This window comes from Apteryx rowi, unplaced genomic scaffold, assembly GCF_003343035.1.
Source record: "Apteryx rowi isolate R43461 unplaced genomic scaffold, aptRow1 scaffold_16, whole genome shotgun sequence".
NCBI lineage: Eukaryota > Metazoa > Chordata > Aves > Apterygiformes > Apterygidae > Apteryx > Apteryx rowi.
Genome location: NW_020447863.1, coordinates 2,668,229 through 2,689,196, shown reverse-complemented (window position 1 = coordinate 2,689,196; position 20,968 = coordinate 2,668,229). Strand labels below are relative to the sequence as shown.

The 20,968-nt window shown below is 51.4% G+C and overlaps 1 protein-coding gene across 1 annotated transcript in view; it reads right to left on the bottom strand.

The window, feature by feature from the left end:
• Positions 1-20,968, bottom strand: part of ASTN2 (astrotactin 2) — a 365,002-nt gene that overhangs the window by 190,207 nt on the left and 153,827 nt on the right. Inside the window, exon 10 of the mRNA XM_026059690.1 lies at positions 3,273-3,423. Within this exon, the coding sequence (XP_025915475.1) occupies positions 3,273-3,423 (151 nt within the window). The remainder of the gene's footprint in view (positions 1-3,272; positions 3,424-20,968) is intronic.

Below are 20,968 nucleotides of genomic sequence, written 5' to 3'. Positions count from 1 at the left end.
AGGAACTGGTAAGAGATGATGATTATACATAAAAGGAATAAGAAATCTTTGAGATTTGTGCTGTTCCCCGGTTGAGCTGCGAGGCTCCAGCTCTGGTGTGTATTAATTGCTTACAAGCCTGCATGTATATTTTATGCTCAGTACCTGCCTAGAACATTTGTTGGATTTAGCCTTGATTGATGAACCACTGATTATATACTTCTGTGGTTCTCAGCAAATTAATAAACTGTTGACTGGTTGAGATTAACAACATGTCATGATTTGAGAAACAGTGTCCACAGTAAAGCTGAAACGAACCTAGTGCTAAAATTAGTACATGAATGCTCCCTGAACTCTATAAAAAGGGGACAGCTTAATTAAATTACATCCCAATATTGCCTATAGCACTTACCAAATTGGCAAATTGAGTTCATGGCAGTTCAGCTTTAAAACATAACTGACATCCCTGCAACTTTGCAGGGAATGACCCCYATCCCTCCTTGCGCTGCAGAGACGGCTCACACCCCAGCACACTTCAATACGAGGGGGCAGGATGGGGAAAAGCAATACGGCCAAGTGCGCTTATACAGAAGGAACGGAGGCAGAAGGCGAAGCAAGGTCACCTGAGATCCCACCCAGTGCCAGCAATAGGGGACGACCCACGCCTCGCACGGAGAGGCGGCGGCTAGCAGGAATCGCTGCTTGTCCACATTTTTTATACTTTTCCCTAGCAACGGCTATGGAGCACGGTCTGAAACGCGGGGCTGTGCTAGACGGACCTTCGCTCTGACCGCTGCAGCTAGATGGTCTCATCGGTGCAGTGATTCCTGGAGACCTACACGCAAGTGGCGAGTGTGAAACGTTGCATAAATTTGGTACAGCCGGAAGGGATGACAGTACTTTGCGTTTCTTTTATCGCTTCAGTCAGAAGGGAAGCCGAGTGAAACAGAAAGCAGGGGGGTGATTCATCAGAGCGCTTTTTTCCCTCTCTCAGCATCTAGATTCTCGCCCGGCCGCGCATCCCTCACCCGCCGCCAGCTCTGCCCTCTCGCGCAGCCCTGCTGAAGGTCCACAGCACCGGGCCCTCATGGGGGCAGGTCGCGTCCATCGCTTGACGCCCATTTGCCCGCCCGTGGATCCAGGTTTGCTTGTTTTCCGAAATGCCAGCTCCGTCTCCCACCGAGGGGAACAGAGAGAGGACAGATGTGCGTCTTCTTATAGCTGTGTCCTCTCCTCGGATGGGCCAGGAGGCCCAAGGGGCTCCAGGAGAGGTGCAGACCTCCCTCACCACCAATGCCTGGCAGAGGGGTGCGGGGACCCCGACCAGCCCTGGGCGACCGGCGGCCCCCCCGCACTGTCGCTGCGCCGTCTCGCCCACGGCACGTGGGCAGCAGGATGTGCCCCAAGGTGATTTCTCACTCCAGCTCCTTCTTTCTCTCCCCCGGTGTTCAYGCTGTACGTGTTTTGTTCCCTTTAAATAAAGCCTCATTTAGCCATTATAGAAAAGTGGGGGGCTTATTTTCCCTGAGTGACACAGTTTTCAATTCCTGCCGCTCTGCGTGCCGGTGTGGCAAATGCTAGGCCTGTAATTTATTGACAATTTCTATCTTAATATATCTTGACTTTTAAAAAGAGGCGTCTCTTCCCAGCAGCACAGGGCAATCAGGGCCCCGATTGTTTCTGACAGTATCTGGGAGGCACATTAGTTTTCAGAGCAAAATGACACTAAAAAAGAATGGGGGGAAAAAAACCCACACAAAGAAACAGCCCCTCCCTGGAAAAGGCCAGAACAAAAAAAAAAAAAAAGAAAAGAAAAGGAAAAAGAAAGCACAAAAGAGAGAACTAGAAAGGAAGAGATGAAGGGAGCTGCAGGACTGCTGTAACGCGTTGCCTGTGACACATCAGGCTGTCGTGCTAAATGGCCTTAACAAGCAATCGGAGAAGGGGATAATGAAAAAGCCACCCTGGAGACGGCGCCACTCCAGTCTGACCTTTCCAGGCTGCCGTGTATAAACATCTTCAATAAATAAAGAGACACTTAACTCCTGCCTTTGCAGAGATATAGGAGAGAAGGGGTGACAGGGGCTATGCCTGTGGTGAAAATGAAGCTTTGGAGAAGAAGGGGAATAGCTTTTGGGGGGGCTTAGCATCACCGTGCRCGTGTTTGCATGCAAAGCGCAAATCAGCATGGTCACAGAAATGGTGTTAGCAACACAACCGAGCGGCGCAGCGGCCCGAATGCATTATAGCRGCTGGGTGTTGGGCATAAGAAAGAAACCTCGGCGCGCAGGTGAGGAGCGCGGCTGTGACTGTGTGTGCGTGTGCGAGAGGTAGCGCTGCATCTGTGCACACGCACGTGTTTGTGTGTGCGAGCCACGCACTTGCACGTAGGCAGAGCAGGCGATGAGTTTTGGACCCTCTCTGCCAGCGAACAGCCACACACCCGCATAAAGCAGACGCCTTGACTGACGCTTCCCCTGAGAGCAAGCGTACAAACATTCCCATGCTAAGAGGTGTCTTGTTCCCAGATTCTTCTAATAGGAAGAAGAGCAATGGTCCAAAATTAACGGGCTGTTTCACAAGGATCTGCCTCCTCATCTCCACTGCTCTGCACTTCACACGGGACTCTCTGTACAGCAGCACAAACTCCTTGCGTGGAGAAGCGTTAACTTTGCCCTCGGAGAGAGACATGTTAGAGTGGACTGCGGAGCGCTCCTTTTGCTTCCAGCAAAACCCTCCCACAGCTGGCAACAATCCAAAGCCTCTGCCCAAGACTAGTGGTCTGTGGTCTAAGAGGTCTTCTGAAGAGGGACTGCAAAACCTGGGAACTAGGAGGTGGTCTGGCAAGACGGGAGCGTGTCTGGAAATGAACTGAAACTCTGAGGGTTTCAGAGGGGCGCAGTGGAGAAGAGGATGGGGAGATGCTTCACCTCGCCTGCACCGGAGCTGGGAAGCACAAGTCAGCAGCAGAAGCGAGACTTTGTTTTCAGCCCGTGTTTTTCTGACAAGCAGGAAAATGGCTATAAGCAGCCTCATCCGTTTGTCTTTTACACATCTAAGCCCAAGTGAAAATGGCTGAGCAAATGCTTGCCTGGTTACTGCTCCTTTCTTGACCATCTTAATGCAAGCTTCCTGTATGTGATTCGTTGTGAAGACCACAGGGAGGAGGCGAGTCCATTGGCAGCACACGCAACCCCTCAGCCCCATGCGAGGAGAACAAGCAGGCAGCATCACCCTCTACCTTGCCCCAAAACACACCCTCACCTCCGAGGGCCAGCATCGAGGGTACCTACCACACAGCCCGTAGAGTCCACCTTGCGATCCGAAACGCACTTGAAATTGCGGGTGCAGCCACCGTTGTTGCGGGAGCAGTCTCGGACTGGCCCAAAGGAGGAGAGCAAGTCATTGATGGTTTCAAAGTAGGTGGACAGCATCGCTTCTTCCCTTGGAGACAAAAGGCACTATTAGAGCTAGGAAGGAGGGAGAGGGAGGCGGCAGGGCAGAGCATGTGCAGTGCCGTAACTTATCCACAAAGCAGGCTGTTCGGGCACCACCAAAGCATTTTGATTAGCAAAAAACATAGTCAAAGGGAGTTTCCCAAGAACACGAAGGCTTTGTGATCGTGCTATATATTTCTAATTTGCTGCTGACATCTTTGATGAAAATCAACCAAGCCTGAGGTTTCAAGGATACTAACTTTCTACCATTTTCATGCAAACAAGCAACTAAGAGAGAACCTATTAGTGGCCTGGACTTGYGTAGGAATTCAAAGCTATACTAGATATCAGAACCCAAAAAGGTGAATTATGAATGTTTTCTCTCATTATGAATGTTTTACAGATAAGTAAAGCTTCTGCGAGCACACACACCTTGTCCAACGCCTGGGGATGCCACTCAAGATATAAAGCCACAAGAAACCTGGCTTTATTTGCTGAGATGTGGAAACCGGAAGCTTAAATCTGTGCTTGGATTAAGGTGATGGGGGACCCTCGACCAGGGGCACATAAGGAAGCGTCTGAGCCCAGCTCTCCCCTCTGCCAAGTCCATGCCCCATTGCAGCACAACTGTGCAATGCTGCACTCCTGCAGCCTGAGACAATTTTGCAAACCCTAGCGCACAGCTGCGTTTTAAAACCTTTTCCTTAAGCAAATGAGAAGCGCAAATGCCTATGAATTCAGTGGACATTTAAAGACTTGAGAAACTCCCACCCCCGCCTCTCCGAGCTGCACACGCAGCAGATTTTGTCTGTGACAAAGTAGTCAGGTGCTTGCTTTCTGCTGGATTCCTGCAAAGGGGACATAGATGCTTGCTGAGAGCTTTAAGCATCTCTAAGGTATTTTTCATCTTCAGAGTACATTTTATATATTAACTGATTCCTGCAACCCATCCTGGGCAACAGATCTGGTCACCCTCTTAGTGTCAGCRAAGGATGCACAGGGAGACAAGCGATTTACCCAAGGTCACAGAGCAAGTCAGTGACAGAGGTAGGCTTGACTTCCACAGTCTATTTAYTAGATCTTTATACACATGAAACTGGAAATAAACACTGACCCCTCTGACCTTAAAATACCCACTGAGACAGCGCCATGAGTTACACGGCGCTTTGCTCCTCTCCCTCTAGCATTTCCCCCGTCCTCACGGCTGTACCAAAAAAACCTGCACAATGGCTCGAGGCCCATTGCTCTTCTCCATTTTCCTTTGTTTATAATCTCAAAACCGTGTGCTTGGCAATAAAACAGCAGCGCAGGAATATTCAATAGCCCTTGAAGACCACAGTGCTGCTGTCTAGAACTTGCACCACACTAGCTAGCAGAGGAGGGCCCCTGGGCACGCACACATGCGCTCACCCTCGCACGCGCAGSGCTGCCAACACCAAACGTTCGAAAAATCATGAGTCAGCCATTAAAAAAAATATAATGAGATTGGCATAAAACTGATGAGATTTTAAAAATAAATCAATCGTTGGGAGTTTTTTTTTTTTAATTTGCCTTCTGCTTTCTGAGCCTTTAGGGCATATTGAAGCTTTTCTCTGCAAGCTTGGGGGCTAGAAACTACAAAAAAAGACCAAACCCAAAGCAATAAAGCCCTGCACAGTTCTAAATTTTGGATTTTCCAGCAACCCCAGGATTCCAGAAGCTGGGACTTCAAACAGGCAAAACACCGCAAAGCCAGCAGCAGCGGTGAGGGGGCACATCCCCTGCACGGATGGCTGCGGAGGGCTGGGTTAGGCGCCGTGTTAGACGCCGAGTTACCCCGAACGCTGGGGCAGAGCCTTCTACCACCACCTGCGTGTCTCCGGGCCCTGCGGTGGTACCACCTTGAGTCGTGAATTCCTGTCTACGCCGCACGCTTTCACCCAATTAATGCTTCCCAATTAACTTTTCCCTCTGGGTGATCATGTTGCAGCTATTCCCCTTTTCTTGGCCCATCTCCTAGATTTTCCAGCATATTTGGAGCTGAATCTCCCTCTGTCCTTTCTTGGTCGTGTTTCAAATRTCTTTAGAGGCCTTTTCTATTAGCACTCTGTTCCCACCAGAATTTGCAGCTCCTCCAGAGTGAGGGAGTGAGAAAGACAGAATATATTAGATCAGGGCACATATTTCTGCTGGRGAGAAGGGAGAAGAGGAAGGACATATTATTTACTTGCCAAAAGTGCTGTTTATTAAGGTAGAGAGAATTGCTTAGAAAAACGTGACAACTCCTCCACCACCACCCCACAAAGTCCAACCCCGTCTGCTGCTCCTCCTGGGGGAGCAGAAGTTATCGGGGACCTTCTCCTCTCATCYGAGGCTGCCGGCAAAGAGATCCGTGCCCCCTGCCACCCTCCCAGCTCTCCCCTTTGGCCAACCAACACCGCAGGCCGCTCCYGCAGAGCCAAGCTCGTCCCGGGGGGACGGGAACCTCGCTCTCCGAAACCATGCCTGGTGTAATGGATCATTGCTGACAAAACGCGGACAGCGGCTGGCGAGCCGGAGCGAGCCATTAAGCCTATTAAAATATTAACCTCCCCGGAAGGTGGGGGAGCGGAGACGGAGGCAAGCGCTCAGATGTCGCCCCCGAGACGAGCCGGGTGACGGCACCGTCTCCAGACGGCTGCTCGCCTCTGCACGGATTGATTCCGCATAAGCGTTCGTTCCGTCAGAGGAACATGGCTTAAGCGCGGCGACCTGACACGGGGGACGGCAGCTGACGAGAGGGCTGACGCCGCGCTCGGAGCGAGCCGGCAGCAAACTCTGCTTTCTCGTGCTTCGGAGGGGAACCGCTCAGCCCGCGGGAGCCGGGCTCCGCGCAGGCGGGCGCCGCCAAGCCGCTTCGCGCTGACATCCTCGGCAGCTCCTTTTAATTCGGGGGCTGAAGAGCGCTAATTAATCGCACGCCGCACACGGCGACAAAGGGACGGGCGGCGTTCGGCGAGGAGCCGACGATTCGCCACCCACGCGGCGCCGCTGGCGACCTGCAGCCGTCCCTCTGCCCGCCGCTGCCGTCCCGCGCCTGCTCCCCCCGCGCTGCCGCTGGGGACGCCTGCCTCCTCGCTACCTCCTCCTAGCCCCGTCCCTCCGCTTCCCYGGCCGAGAGCCCTCTCCCGCCCCTCTATCCCAGACGGGGCTGCCCCCCAGCTCTGCTCGTGCCCCGGGGTGCAGCTCCTCCAGGGCTGCGCTCGCCGCTTGGGTTTAGCAACGCCTCGGTGCCCCGTCCTGCAGTTACCCACCTTGCTCTGGGGAAAAYGGGCAATTTGTCTTGGGGAGGTCTTCTTGCCTCCCCAAAAGTGCGTGGTTCCCTGGGGCGGGCGCCAGGTATGGGACCGGGGGTCTGGATCCTGACCCTGAGTGTGGCCACAGCTCGGGAGCATCTCTGTGCCCGGCAGGGCACACGGAGCTCACCCACCTGCGGGCGACTGGAAAGGCACTGTGGAGCCTCCCAGGGCAGGACGGGATGGACAACTGGATGTTCCATGTCTTCATTCAAGTTGTATTAATGATATTATGTGTCTGGAGACAGTGAAAGCTTTCAATGCCATTTGGCCTTCATCCAAGAAGTAAGAAAAAGATGGATCTAGGTAGTCGGCCACATGGACAATGGATCAAAACACTCCTGCTTACCTGAGATTTAGGGCAAGCAGCCTTCTCCCCCTGCGAAGCCTACGGCTGATTTCTGGAGGGCAGATACCTTGCCTGGGACTCATTTTTATCCTGTCACTCTGAGCTAAATGGCTGGATTTACAATGGGAAAAAATACGAATAACATATGGCAACAGGTCCTACTGTTGACATATGTCCTTTCAGGCCAGCAGCACTCTTGGAGAGATGCTACCACCTGAGATGAGATGGAGCCCAGCCAGCTGGTGCCAGGCCTGCTCCAGAGGAAGGCATGCATGAACTCCCAAGGGAAATGCAACTTCTCCCTCAAGAAGGCTCAAACAAGAGTTTCATTTGACCACTTTCCCCAATGGCAAGAAGTGCACTCATGCCATCTGCTCCCCTGGAAGCCAGGCCACCAACATGTGATAATCTGTCATCCACAAGAGCAGCCCGCCATCCTTGCAAACCACCCGTGAGCTCTGTGGTTTACCCCATCACCCTGCCTGCTTGCCCTAAGACWGCCACCCGGCTCTGTGCCGTCTTCCTAAGACCTCTTGAAGAGCAAAGCATGGTCACACCTCCTTCTCCCGGACCTTCCTCCTCTGAACCTCTCCCCTTCCCTCCCAAGAGCGCTTCTTTGCAAATAGCGGTGTTGCCATATCAGATCTGAACACTGTGCCATCAAACCCCAGCGTTGGCCTTTGAGAGGAAACAGTGCTGACAATTTGGGGATATTTTAGGAGAGATGGTAGCATTTGACCATCCCTGTGTGGCAGTCCATCAGAGGAAGCCAGCCCTCCCGCCCTCCCTCTCCCTGTCAGCAGCAGTTCAGTAACACAAGATTAGGATGGCCCTGATATATGAATCACTTTCCCTGCAGTAATGAGCTGCCTTCAAAAGAACATCTATTTTTCTTGTTCTACATTTATCTGTATTGAATTTCATCAAGTGACCCCTGRATCTGTTCTGACAAGGCATGATAGAGAAGATGGGCTTCTCAGTTTGTGCCGTGTCTTGAGCACACTGGCGACCTCGAGGAAATTCCCCGTGGCCCTGGCTTGACCCAGACTGCATGAGCCCGAGTGTCTGCATGCCCTTCACGCACGAGCCGCAGCCGAGGAGCTCAGCGCAGCAGCGCAGTGCCGGTGCATGCTGGGAGAACCGGACAATTCCCCACCRGTTCCAGTGATGGAGGCAGGAAGCGGGTGTTACGTCCTGTTGAAAAGGGCATTTTGGAGCAAGGGACCTAATTTCTGGTGCTCGATTCTCCGCACAAACACATACACATATATGAGCACGCACACGCACTCTAACTCTCCAGCCCTCCCAGAGACACATGCAGACACACAAATGATACACTTTTAAATGAAATGCACTATCCTCACTGCCAGCACCCACTGATTATATACCTAGCCCTCGCTAAAACCCACCTTTCTGACAACTTTTATTGCCATAAATGGCTAGTGCGATGCACAACAATACTCCTTGCTGTCAGGCTCCGCGCAGCTCCCAAGGCAGACCGCAGCATCCATTGTCACCAGCCCTTGCCATTTCCTAACGCCTGCAGTTGCGTCTATTCACTTGCAAATATTTTTCTCTTCCACCTCCCCACTGCTCTCCATCCTCCTCCTTTGTTCCAGGCCTTCACTAATGAAGCAGATTCAGTGACAAATATTGCTGGGGGTTATTTATTCATGAAATATCAACACCAYGCAATTCTCAAAGCCTCCAAAGCACTCATCTCAGAATAAGCTCCTGAGCTTCACAAAGTGGCTCTTCTCTTCAGCTCATCCTAGAAGGGGATTAAGGGGTGGTATTCAGCTCAGCTGCCCCTTTTCATTGCCTGCTAATGGTTTAAGACATGAGTGTCCTACAAGGTTTACTGTCACTGAGAAAAACAAGGAAGAACAGGATGCAAGCTTGGACGAAGCTAGTGCCTCTCTACCGTCTGCTCGCTGAGGTGTGTTTGGGAGGGGSATCAGGCTGGAGATTTGGGGTTCATGAGTTTCTAGAGACAGAGCATGCTAGCAGTGAACGGCATGATACAGTGTCATCTGCAGATTCACCCCAACGCAATGACTGGTAGAGAGCGGGGACACAAAACCACCCGGCTCACTTTTCCACACAGCTCAGCCTACCCTGGCCATGCACAGCGAGGATGCCTTGCACCCACCATCTCGCTCAACCCTGACTCTCATTAGGAGAAAGGTATGCAACCCGCTGTCTGCCTCTCACCCTCTCACGTTGTCTCCATCAGTTGTGGCTGCAGTCAGAGGAGACAATCCAGTGTCCTGCACACAGTGYCCCGTTGCCTTCCTGCACCTCTCCMCTCCCTTAGCCGTGYTTAGTAGCCCTGGCCRCACACAGAAGGCATCACCCTGGTCCTGTAGCTGCRACAGGCACAGGCRGGGAGGCTGACTTCTGTCGCACAAAGCACAATGTGAATGGGGCAAGCCCAGCCTGGAGCAGCTTGGAGCCTGTCCTCCTCCAGGTCCAAGTGCTTCCTCTTTCCATTGGCACAACCAGGTCACGCTGGTCCCCGCTCAAAGGGGACCTTAAGAGTTGATGCACTTGTGATCCAATAGGTAGGAATTTACACTCACATTCCTCATTTTTCAGCCCCATAGCTGCCTGACTGACGAACTGCCACCAGCTCTGGCCAAGAAATTTGTTGTTAGGCCAGAGAAAGGGCTGATCTCTTCACTGCTAAGAGCCTACCAGAGAGAAGTCCACTCCTGCAGGCTTTGCCCCTTTCCCTTTACACCCAGTCAGGAGTTAAATCTGGACCTCTTCTGCCTTTCACCCTGTCTTCCCTGGGCCAAAGACAGTGCAGAGAGCTTTGCCTGGTGTGCGCTGGCCTCCTCGTGGTCTCGTGCGGATGCCTGCCTGGCTCCAACAGAGCTGCACCGGGAGCTTAGAGATGTGCAGAGACAGAAAACACTGCAAGTGGAGACTCGGCCCAGCTGGCTGTCCTTGAGCAGCAGGGTTAACGGGGCTGGGTGGCACCAACTTTCCGACGAGTTAATACACGCAGCCCCTGGGCACAGGGGACATCAGGAGAACCTTGGCGGGGGCCAGGCGGTCGAGGCGCTCCGGGGACACCTTTTTGGTGGCTGTGCCCGGCTGCGGGCAGGGGCCCCCGTGCTCCCTTTGTGACAATTTCTGRATTTCCTTTCTGACCACGTGTACATTCAGGGCCCTGTACTACCCTTGAGGGCAATCTCAGGTCTGTAAAAAGGAYGGGGGAGGTACAGGGATGGAGTTACAAGGCGGGCTGCCAGGCTCCGCACCCTGGGGTGCCGCCGGGTGCCACGAGTGCTCCAGATCACACGTGGAGCAGTGGCTGCTTCCCCCTTTCCAATCCCTATCCAGTCCTCAAATGTGACAGTCGTGCAGGAATCCAGCCCCAGCACCCATTCCTCCTGGGAGCTGCTTTCAGAAAGAGCTGGATACTGACCCTAGAGGTACACCTTGCCCAGGGGCCTCCAAACAGACACCCAGACCTGCAACAACTGAGGCCACTGCCCATTTAGCGGTACYTTATTTCTCTCCCAGCAAACATGCTCTCTCTCCCAGGATCACCTATGCTCTCACCTATTGCACTTCTTTCTTTCTCCATTCCTTTTCTCTTTCCCCTCACGTCTCTTTTTCCCTCTCCAACCCCCTGTTTTCCTCTAATATGGCCAGCACTGAAATCATTAGCGAGGGCACTGAACTCTTCATCGAGTTTCAGAGTAAACCACTCAAAGGTATTAATGGGATTGGTAGAAGTCAGACCTCTAAGAGCCTTTTCGCTGCACGCTTTGTTATACGCTGCCTTTTGTTTTGTTTGCAGTCACGCGGGTTGGAAACTTCTTTTGTCAGCCACGAATCGCGAATGCTCGGCGGAAGACGGTGAGCTGGAAAGGGTAAGCGTGCTCAACTGCAAGTCTGAAATATCAAACTTGAGTGGGAATTAAAGACCCTAAGGGAAGCAAAGCTAACTGAGCCCTTCGTCCGGGCCCGCCTGCACAGCACCGCTTGGCTGTGTTACGATACAGCTATGAAGAGCGCAGGCAGTTTAACCAACGCTGAGCACAACTCCTTACAGAGCCAGGCCACGAAGGGCCTGCCTGGCAGATTGACATATTTAACCGGAGCTGAAAGTGCTCTGCAAAACGGATAATCACATTTTTCATAAAAACATCACATAAAACACAATAAAAAAAATACACCTGCAGAGTCCAGCGTTCGGGAGTTGCATGTCAAAACGTAACCGCCTTGCTGTGATGGGTGTCGCAGGCTGCTCTCTCCGGGACGGCCCCGGGACCTGCTGCTGCCCCTGCTTCTGCCCCATTGCCTGCACCTGCTCATGCTCCTACGGCAGTGAACTCGGACATCCCCGGCGTGCTCAGCTGTTCCTGCGGTCAGGCAGCTCTCTGCACGCACCCTGCTCCAGCCGTCTCAGTAAAAGCCCCTTTTACGCCACGTGGCAGCACGCGGGGGCATGCAGGACCATTCCTGAGGACACCGACCTGCTCCGCACCCAGGTGGGGGAATGAGCGCATCTTCCATCGTTCGTTTTACCGTCAGTGTTCAATGACTGGTCTCGTGCTTCTTTACTGCCTAGTATTCCAGCTCGTCTCCGAAGGCAGTTATTCATCTCCTCCGGGGATTTTTCCTTCCTGAAGCATCCGAGTGTCTCGTGACCCTCAGCTGATTTTCACAGCCTCTGTATACAGCACGGGGTATTATTTGCTTCTTGCTGAAGATGGAGGAACTAAGAGATTAGGATTAAAGGCGTTCAGTACTGTTGGATGTCCAACTGGAGATGCTTTCAAAGTTCCTCTTGGTACTTTTAGCACTTTATGTGCTCACGGCACAATTCCAATTGAGTTTAATGGCAGCACAGGCTCAGCTGTTCTGTGGAAAGGGCTGCAAAGTCAAACACCCAAATTATGATGAATGTGCAATAAATGGTCACCTGAGAAAAGTGATCTCCAATTTCAAAGCGATGGAGTATGTTTTCTCCAGGACTTAAAACTTTTTTTTTTCCCCCTTGCCTGCAACAAGAGACCACTCTTTCCGCGGCCTCTCCTCTATCCACTCTGCTGTTTACAGCATCTTCAACGAATGAAGCAATCATCTCCTTCGATATCAAGACAAGATTTATCTCCAGAGCTAGGATATCTGTGCACTGAGTAAAGCCAGGGCCCTCTGGAAAAAGTAGCATCATATAGTCAACATATCATGATGTACTGTCTCACTGGGAAAACTGAGGTTTTGGGGCAGCCTTAACACGCAGGGGCAACTTCTAACTTTTGGACTTCGCAGTTCCAAACCTCGGCGTGTTTGAGTTCACATCTTGGACCACTTCTCTTGACATCATGTATGAACAGGTGCGTGTGTGGACGGGATTTGTTATTTTATATAGAAAAACTGAGTTTATCAGATCTGCACAAAGCATCCGCAGACATTTCTCAGCCATTCTAACAGCGGCAGTGGGTATAAAAGAYGTCAGTCATCGAGGCTGGGATCCTAAACTGGAAGAAATCGTCCTTACTTTAGTGACACTGGAGAATTCATTTCGGTGGAGCTACACYGACACACCACTGCTGATGAGCTGCTTACTATAAATTTTCCTGATATTCTCACTTTAATACCTACTATAATAAACACCTGCAAAAAAGCTCTCCCCAAAACCTTGAGGTTTAAAGCGCGAAACCGCCCCCCGACAAGCCTTCAGTAATTTGCTGGAGGTTCGATAAAACCATTGCTACATCAGTGCGTTTTGAAGCTTCTTACCTTGGCAACCAGAAGGACCAGAAATTTAATTAAAGCAAAACAAAACAAAACAAACGCAACGGAAGAAAAGGCGGCCGAGAAAGCCGGCTCTGCAGCACGCGCCTCCTTGGGGACCCGGCGATCTGGAGAGGAGCGCGCTCGGCTCCGTGACCGAGGGGCCGCGCCGGGCTCCGCGCGAGGAGCTCCCGCGGTGCCTGCGGGCCGGGGGCCGAGCTGCCCGGCGCTGAGCGGCTCCGCGCCGTCACGCCGGGGCCGGGACGATGCCATGCACGAGAGGAACGAGCTGGTTTTTATTCCTCTCATTTTTTTCGAATTTCAGGCCAGCGTCGTGATTGCCTCTTCAACCCCGAAGGAGTCAAACGCAAACAAACTGCCCTGTATTCGCAGTGACAACGGCTCGGTCTCCTAGGCAACCTCGGCAAGAGGAGGTTGAGGAAAAGGCGCCGGAGCCTTAAGAGAGGCGACGAACCGCGCTCACGAAGCGCCCTGGAAATTACGCGTCTGGGCTCCCACCTCGCCGCGGCGCCCGCGGCTCGAAATCCCGCCCGCGTCCCGGGCGGCTGGCACCTCCGCAGGCCCTGAGGGCTGACGCCGGCATCGCACCCACGGCCACGTCTGGGGAGCCCGGCGGGACGCAGCCCGGCCACGCTTCAGCCGCCAAACACCGCCGCTCGCTTCTCGTTTTTCGCGTCCTCCTCATTAGCTTCATCAGGAGCTGATTCTTCAAGGGAGGGATGGGACTTGTCCCTGTTTTGAACATGTCCGGCGCTGACAAAATTCCTTCTCCCCCTTCCACACACACGCAGAGCACCAGGTCACTGCTGACTTCATTGCAAGCGCTCCTGAACGCCGGGTTTGTCTTAAATCTCAGCTATTGCTCTCCACTGTCTTGAACAGGTCTCCCAGATAGGGCCTCAAAGGCTTCTGCTGACTACAGAAGTAGCCAGAGATAGAAAGACCTAACTTAGCTTTTTTAAGTTTAGTTATTAGATTTATTAAGTTAGTTTAATTATGAAGCATTCAAAGTTGTCTGAGTCCAGCCCACAATCACAAGATCTTATCTTCCTTTCCCTTCGCCTCTTGTGCTCGTCTATTCCAATTCTCACTTGCTTTATAATGGGATTTCTAAGGGCTCAAAAAGCAACAAGCCAAAAGCACGTGCAAAACACAGTTTCAAAACCTTGGGAAATTAAAAAATGAAAAATCATCACATTTAGACCACTAGGAACAGAAACCTCAGGTTCACCAAGGAGGCATGGAAGAACTGGGTACAACCACTTGTTCACTCAAAGCGATAGCAATTACTACCAAACACTTTTGACAAGGGGTTCTAGGCAGCTTCAAAAATTAATAATTTAAATAATATTAGCAGAGAAGCACATGCTTGTTCAACAAGTAATTGGTAGTATTAATATGTATTAATTGATAGTAATTGAACACTAATTAGCTCACAAAGTAGTGTGTTTATCTAGCAAAATGCATCACATTAATGGCATGGGGGTTATCAGCAATTGAAGCAAAGCATAATGAAAAACACACAAATGAAAATTATCAAATRACTTCTCTTTGCTAACTCATATTTTTATTAGTTCAACATGCCTAGCAATCCCTTCCATCCCCTCCTCTCGAAACGCTACTTTCAAAATTACAAAATTGGAAATACATTTTTGGCTTATATTTCCAATTAGAAAGAAAACAACGGAAGGGGTAGTTTTACGCGCAGAGCCTGGGCACTGAGAAAACGTGGCGATAACGAGGAAGAAAAAATCTGCGTGGCAGCAAGGGCGCTGGCACGACCCCAGCAAGGACTCGCATCCCACGGCGGCGGTGGCGGCGCTATGCCGAGCCGCGCAGCCCCTCGCCCGGCTGCAGCGGGAACGAAGCGCGGGCTCGCCGGGGCGGGCGACGGCACGTAGCGGTGACGGGGAGCCCGCTGCAGCCCGGCCCGGCAGCACGGCCRCGGCGAGGCCACGCACGCGGTGGGACCTCCGCCGGCTGGGGCACCTGTGGGAAGCCCGGTGGCACAGGCGCAGGACGCGCCAAAGCGGGTGAGACAGGGACATCCTCTGCTAGAGGAAGGCACGATAAATAACGCCGCGGGCACCCACCGAACCACGCACGGAGAAAAAGTAAAGGAAATGATAAAGGTTGTAAAGCCATATACTTAAAACTTAAAAAATGCGAGAACTAGGGTTACCTAGGCAACCTTACTCCAGCCTCCGGTAATCAGGCACTTTGATGAAGCTGTTGCAAGAGCACCTATTAGGGGGTTTCTAAAAGACCTCTCCCCTGCTAAATGCCAAAGGTGCTGGTGCTTAGCTACAGAGTCTCAAGGGGCCTGAAAAAGGAGCTCAGCGTTTCGGCATCCTGAACAACACTTCCAGGCACCTATCAGCATCTGCAGGCTGCTCAGTGCCCTACAAACAACTTAATTTGCAGCTTCTCAGTAGCTTGTTTTCTCTTCATTGGAGGATGCATAGCTTCTACTTTACTGCACTCTATTCAGACGCTGTTCTGCATGCACAATTGCTCCCTTCCTCCCGGACTGCTTATTCTTTGCTCCACACTAGCAAACAGCAGTATTTCACAACCAATAAAGACATTACGCTCACAATCTCCCTGCTATCACCCCCCCGTTTTACAGAGGGGGAGCTATGGCCCAGGGACAGTAACGTAAAAAATACCCACTACATTACACGCACCAAATTTAAGGCTTGATTTTTCGGAGTATTTAGCATTAAATGACACTTCCTCTGCTCAGAGCGTAGCTCTCTGACTTCGGCTGAAGTTTTTACTGCTCCCCATTAAAGCAGATCATTCCCAGAGCAGGTTCATCTGGTGTGCTGAGTGAGGCAAAAGTGAAYAAGTAGTATCTGATCATGCCATTAAAGACGGTATCATAATGCATATGCACAAAGGGGCTGTGTGAAGGCTGCACAGAAAACTGACCCTGGCACCTCTTGGCTTTGGAGTTTTGCAGCCCTAATAATGTTTTTAAAAAGAGGTCGATCTGGGCTTTATTCCAGGACAGTGAGGAACAGGAAGGTGTTGCCCGTAAAAAATTTCTTAGGCTGGAAAAGAGGAATTTTTGATCAGAAGTTGCAGGACATAGCATCATTTAGCCTTTTGGTGGGCAGAGATTTCTGCACTTGAACCACAGGAGTTGGGAAGGGGGGTCCAATGGTGCTGTCAGGCTGCACGGTGGAGGGCTGGGTGCCCAASCCACAGCTGGCAGGCCTTCTTCTGCCTCTCCCCCTCTGGCTGGGGCTCTCCTGTCCTGTCCTTCCTCTCCCTCATCCTTAGCRCCTCACCCCTTCAGGGTCACCATCTCCTACAGCTCAGAGCGGGGGCCCTCAGCCGTGCTCAGTCGCAGGAGGACTGCTGCACACTCTGGCTGCTAAAATCAAACAAGACTTCGCTCGGCATGCAGGAATTCCAGGTTTTCAAACAAGCATTTAAGCTAGCCAAATTAGAGCGGTTCTCGCTTGTAAAAGAGAGATCCTCCACAAAACATCTGCCTCAATCCTCTACAACAGTTTTGCCTGGGGGAGAAAACGAAATCTTAGAAAAATGAGTAAGCAAGCAGGAGCCCTAGACCAAGGCAAGAGAAGGACTGGGATATCTCGTCCGACACTGTAAAAGGCTGAAAACATCATGAGACGGGTCAGGCCCCCATTACCAGCCAGTGACAGCAGCTCTACCTAGATGACCTAGAATAAAATAGAGTCAAATAGACCAAATGGGCAAGTCTATTCTCCTGGTAGTTGGATGGYAAAACAAAACAAAACCAAACAAAACCATTAATCATGATGCAGGATGATGAGCTTTCCACACCTGGTCCCCAACTCACACGTATCCGTTTCTGCCAAGGTCCCATTAGGCAGGACACTTCAGCCACCATTTTTCCCCCTTTGCCTTTCAAAATAATCAGCACTCAACAAACCAAGATTTAAGGTCACCGCTCGTTCCACCATCCCAAAGAAACCGATGGTGATTCATTGCTCTCAGGAGAACGACCTGCCTCCTCCTCTGCAGAAGACCGGGAGGGTTTTGGGCTTTGCTGCTCCGCCAGCATCCGCTCTCGCTCGGCAAACCCCAGGGGGAATTAGGTGCTCCATGCTGCCTCTCCCACCGCCCTGCTGCAGCTGAAGGTGCAGCCGCGCACACATGGGCCTGGGCCACGCTGCTGTTGYGCCAACGCTCTCCCATCCATCGCGCTGCAAAAACACACTGGCGACCCCGTCGGGACCACCCGCGAGATTGCCCGGAGCCAGTGCCTTCCTCCCTCCCACCTCTGCACCCACAGCTCCTGAAGGAGGCGGCGTCAGGGACGGCGGAACAAAGCCACCGCCGCGCTGGAGAAACACGGGGCGAGCTGGGGGAAATGCCCATCTAAAGCACGTATATTCTAGCCCAAAAGAGAGCGTCGTTCTGCAGAAGGGGCTACGAGCTGGGCGATCTTAGCGGCTACCTCTCCCTTCTCTCCACCCTGCTTTCCCCTTCTGGAAAAGCGGAATTTTTGTACTGGTGCCAGCAGCAGACTCAGGGGGAATAGAAAGGCAGAGAGGAGCTGTAGAGACCGAAGCCCACCTATTAGCCCCGTCTCCTGTTCCTGTGCAACAGCCCTGGGAATTTATACAGTGTCCAGCGCTGCAGCTTGTCTCCCAGTCCCGAGGAGGCAGAGGCAACCTCAAGTGCCACGAGAAGGCCGGACGGACACAGGAATTAGTACCCCATTTACGTGGGGCTGTGTCTGCCTTAAGTCATCATGAGCATTTTGCAATCACAAGCTCAGAAATCCTAGACTGGGGCGACATCTCACTCAGATTTTAGCATCTGCATAGGTGCTAATGAGTCACTGGGTTTTTCCTTCCCTGATTTTCCTTTTATAGCCTTCAAGAGTATTTTGGGAAAGTTTTCTATTCTGATGGGCTCTTCTGGATTTTTGAGGGTCACTAGGGAAAGTCGGACTTAGGGGGAAACCAGGTCAGGGCAGTGGTTACTCGTTAGTCYGCCGCTTACAATGCGCATACACTCCGAGAGCAGCCCATGTCCCAAACTCGGCCACTTCTCATTACGCAGTGATTATGGGTTTTTTCAAGATCCGCATAAAGTGCTTAGATTCAGTGGCGATAAGCACTTTAGAAATGCCGAYAGAGTTAGATTAGATAAATAGGAAATGGGCAGGACTGCAGGATCAGACGTTTATGTCCCGGTTTTTCACAGTTGCTGAGCACCTGCTGCTCCTATCGATTCCCAGGGAACAGAGGATGCTTAAGCACCTCGGAAATGAGGCTCCAAGCGATTACAGACAGTCGGGCTCACAGGGCAGCAGGGCAATCGCTGCCGCCCCACACGGCTCCAAAGTGCTCAGCGCTTCCTTCCCCCCAGCACCGGCTCCTTCTCAGGCTGCGCGAGGGGAAAAACGTTCGGACTGGAAATACGTGCCCAGAACAGCTCAGCTTCCCTGCGAGGTTCCTGGTAAAGCCAGGGGCACTACCAGGCTCTGCAATAACGTTTTAGCCAGCTGAAACCCCCCGCAAAAGCCCCGCATTTGTGCAATTTTCAGTGACCACCTGATATCCCAGGGCTCACGAGACCCCATCCACCTCCTCTCCTCCCCACCGACCTGCTGGGAGCTGGAGCTTTGCGTCTCAGATAAGGCACCRAGTGAGCAAATAGCCTGCTGGTGTGGGTATAGCTGCACACTGGATCATGGAGAGAGAGATAAGGGCACACAAAACCAAAACTGGAGCCGTTTCGCAAACCAAATCCATGAGCCCTATTTTACAAAATACYAACTTGTCTGGGCCAGTTACTCGGGATGAATTTATGCATATATATACATACATGCATAGCTTTGTTGCTATATATAGCATCTTCTATCAGAAACACTCAATGATTTTATAAAGCCAGGTAAATGTCCACAGACAGAGGAACTGAGGCACAACTAGATTATTTAGGGCTTTTTTTCCGGAAATAGTCTTTGAAGTTAGAATCCAATTAATTTTATACCTAGGGAGAGATTTGCATAGGGATTTTACATCCATATGGACAGATTTTTTCAAAAGGACTTGGCTCTTATCTAGGCACCCAATACGGACCACGTTTTCCAGCGTGCCCAGCATTCATTAGCACCTACTAGGCGCACAGCCTAGTTTGTCAGAAGGGCTGTGCAGTCCCTGGGAAACCTGCTGGGTGCTGAACCCTGCTGAGGACTCTAGCTCCACCAGTCTGGTTTCCAGGGATGAGGAGCTCTCAGATCTGCCATTGCCTTTGATAGGGATCCATCTCACTGTTGCAAGGAGATTTGGGCGCTGGAGAACAAATAATCACCTACCACAAAGAAAGGGAAAGGTTTTCTGCCAGTGTAGCTCCCTGAACTGGCTCAGCACAGGATCGGAGAAGTGCCACTGCTGGCATAAGGGAAGTGATGGGAATCACTGGCTCGAGGAAGGCCAGGACCACCCTTTGTGTGGCCATTGCCCATTAGATCACCTTGGTTACATCCTAAAACTGCACATTAATTGCCAGAAATGTTTGTTTTGTTTATATCTTCCCCCCAAAAGAAGCCATGTGCTCCACACTCCCCTTGCCGCCACTGCAGCGAGCGCTGCCCGTACAGACCCATCGCCTAACAACGGCCACACACTACCCTTGACTTGCAAATTCTCTGGGGGCAGAGGCTGTATTTAAACCTGTGTGGGGGACAACTCAGTTCAATGCAGTTCATTAGTTTTGAACCTTTTCCGATTTGCAGTGTCTTACAAATTCTCCGGCAGAGACATGAGCTCTCTGTGGACATCACGCAAGCTTTTTCCCATCACCTTTCACGCCCCCTTTAGAAGTGATCCACAGACCCCCGGGAGCCCATGGGACGGTGGTTGAAAATCACTGATCCAGACAATGCCTATGAAGGATCGCCTTCAGACTTTTGAGAAAGATGCAGAGCTTCAAAAGCACATTAAAGCCCCAGATAGGAACATTTCACAAACAAACTGCATCTACAGAGGAAGCAGGCAGCCCTGACCACAGGAATGCCTGCCATGTAATGAGCTGACCCGCAGGCCTCCTCCCAGCTCTTCAATTTGAGGGGTAATTGCTGCACATTTTTAGACTTGCCTGCAGCCATATCATATAGTGAATGCTGCCGAGCCTTGTCCAGGGCCAGGTGTGTTCAAAAAACAGGATAATCAGCATTTAAAAAAATAATACAGAAATCAGGAACAGAATTCYGTTGCATCCACTTTTGTTCCTGTTGAACCAAATTGGCTGCCATCGAGGCAAATGGCAGATGAAGAAAACATTGACTTTCTGCTTGGGTCAATAAACATGATAAATTGAATGGAAAGTTGAATGTGGTAAAGGGAACATCATTATTTACCTGAAGGAAGAGAGAGGGTTAAAGRCAGAGAAAGGCTGAAGCTGACAGTAAGTCCATATTTCACGGGAGGGCCAGCTTTCCTGCTTCACTTGATAGCTCAATGGTGGGAGGTAGGAAACRTGCTGGCTCTGCTAAGGACATTACTGGAGTTGGGATTAGGCTGTGTGACTTTGTCTGATGTACCTTTAAAACAGAAGACTGCAAATCCAAATCCAAACATAAGACTACGGGGGATTGTATTAAGGTAACTTAAAATCTGCCAGTGCCAGCAGCATTTTCACTGGACCAGGCAGGCACTCTTGGGTGTGCCACCTGCAAAAGGCTGAGATCTGACTCCTGCCAATTCTGAACTGTCCAGAGATAAAAGGCTCTGAAGCAGAAAGATCTCACCTAGTAATGGCACCAGCAGAGTTTTTGCCATAGACACTCTCAGACATCCTCTTCCTCTGAGGAGCAGGCTAGCCAGCAAAGCGAGGAGCCTGACAGCATCCGCCAGAATCGCAGGAGTCACCTTTCCTCACTCCTGAAGGGCTCAAAACTGGGTTTAGAGTGAGTATCCATCCCAGCCTCTGCCCCTCAGTCTAACAACATTTGAACACCTGAACCATGGGCCAATTCTGATCAACTCTTTTTGAGGTTTCAGAGATGCTGAGGATGGCTTGAGATCTCCTATCCCGAGACAGGCAGGGAATGCCACCTGAGATGGTCTCTTTGGGCTCCCTTCAAACTCTCTGGAGAGAGA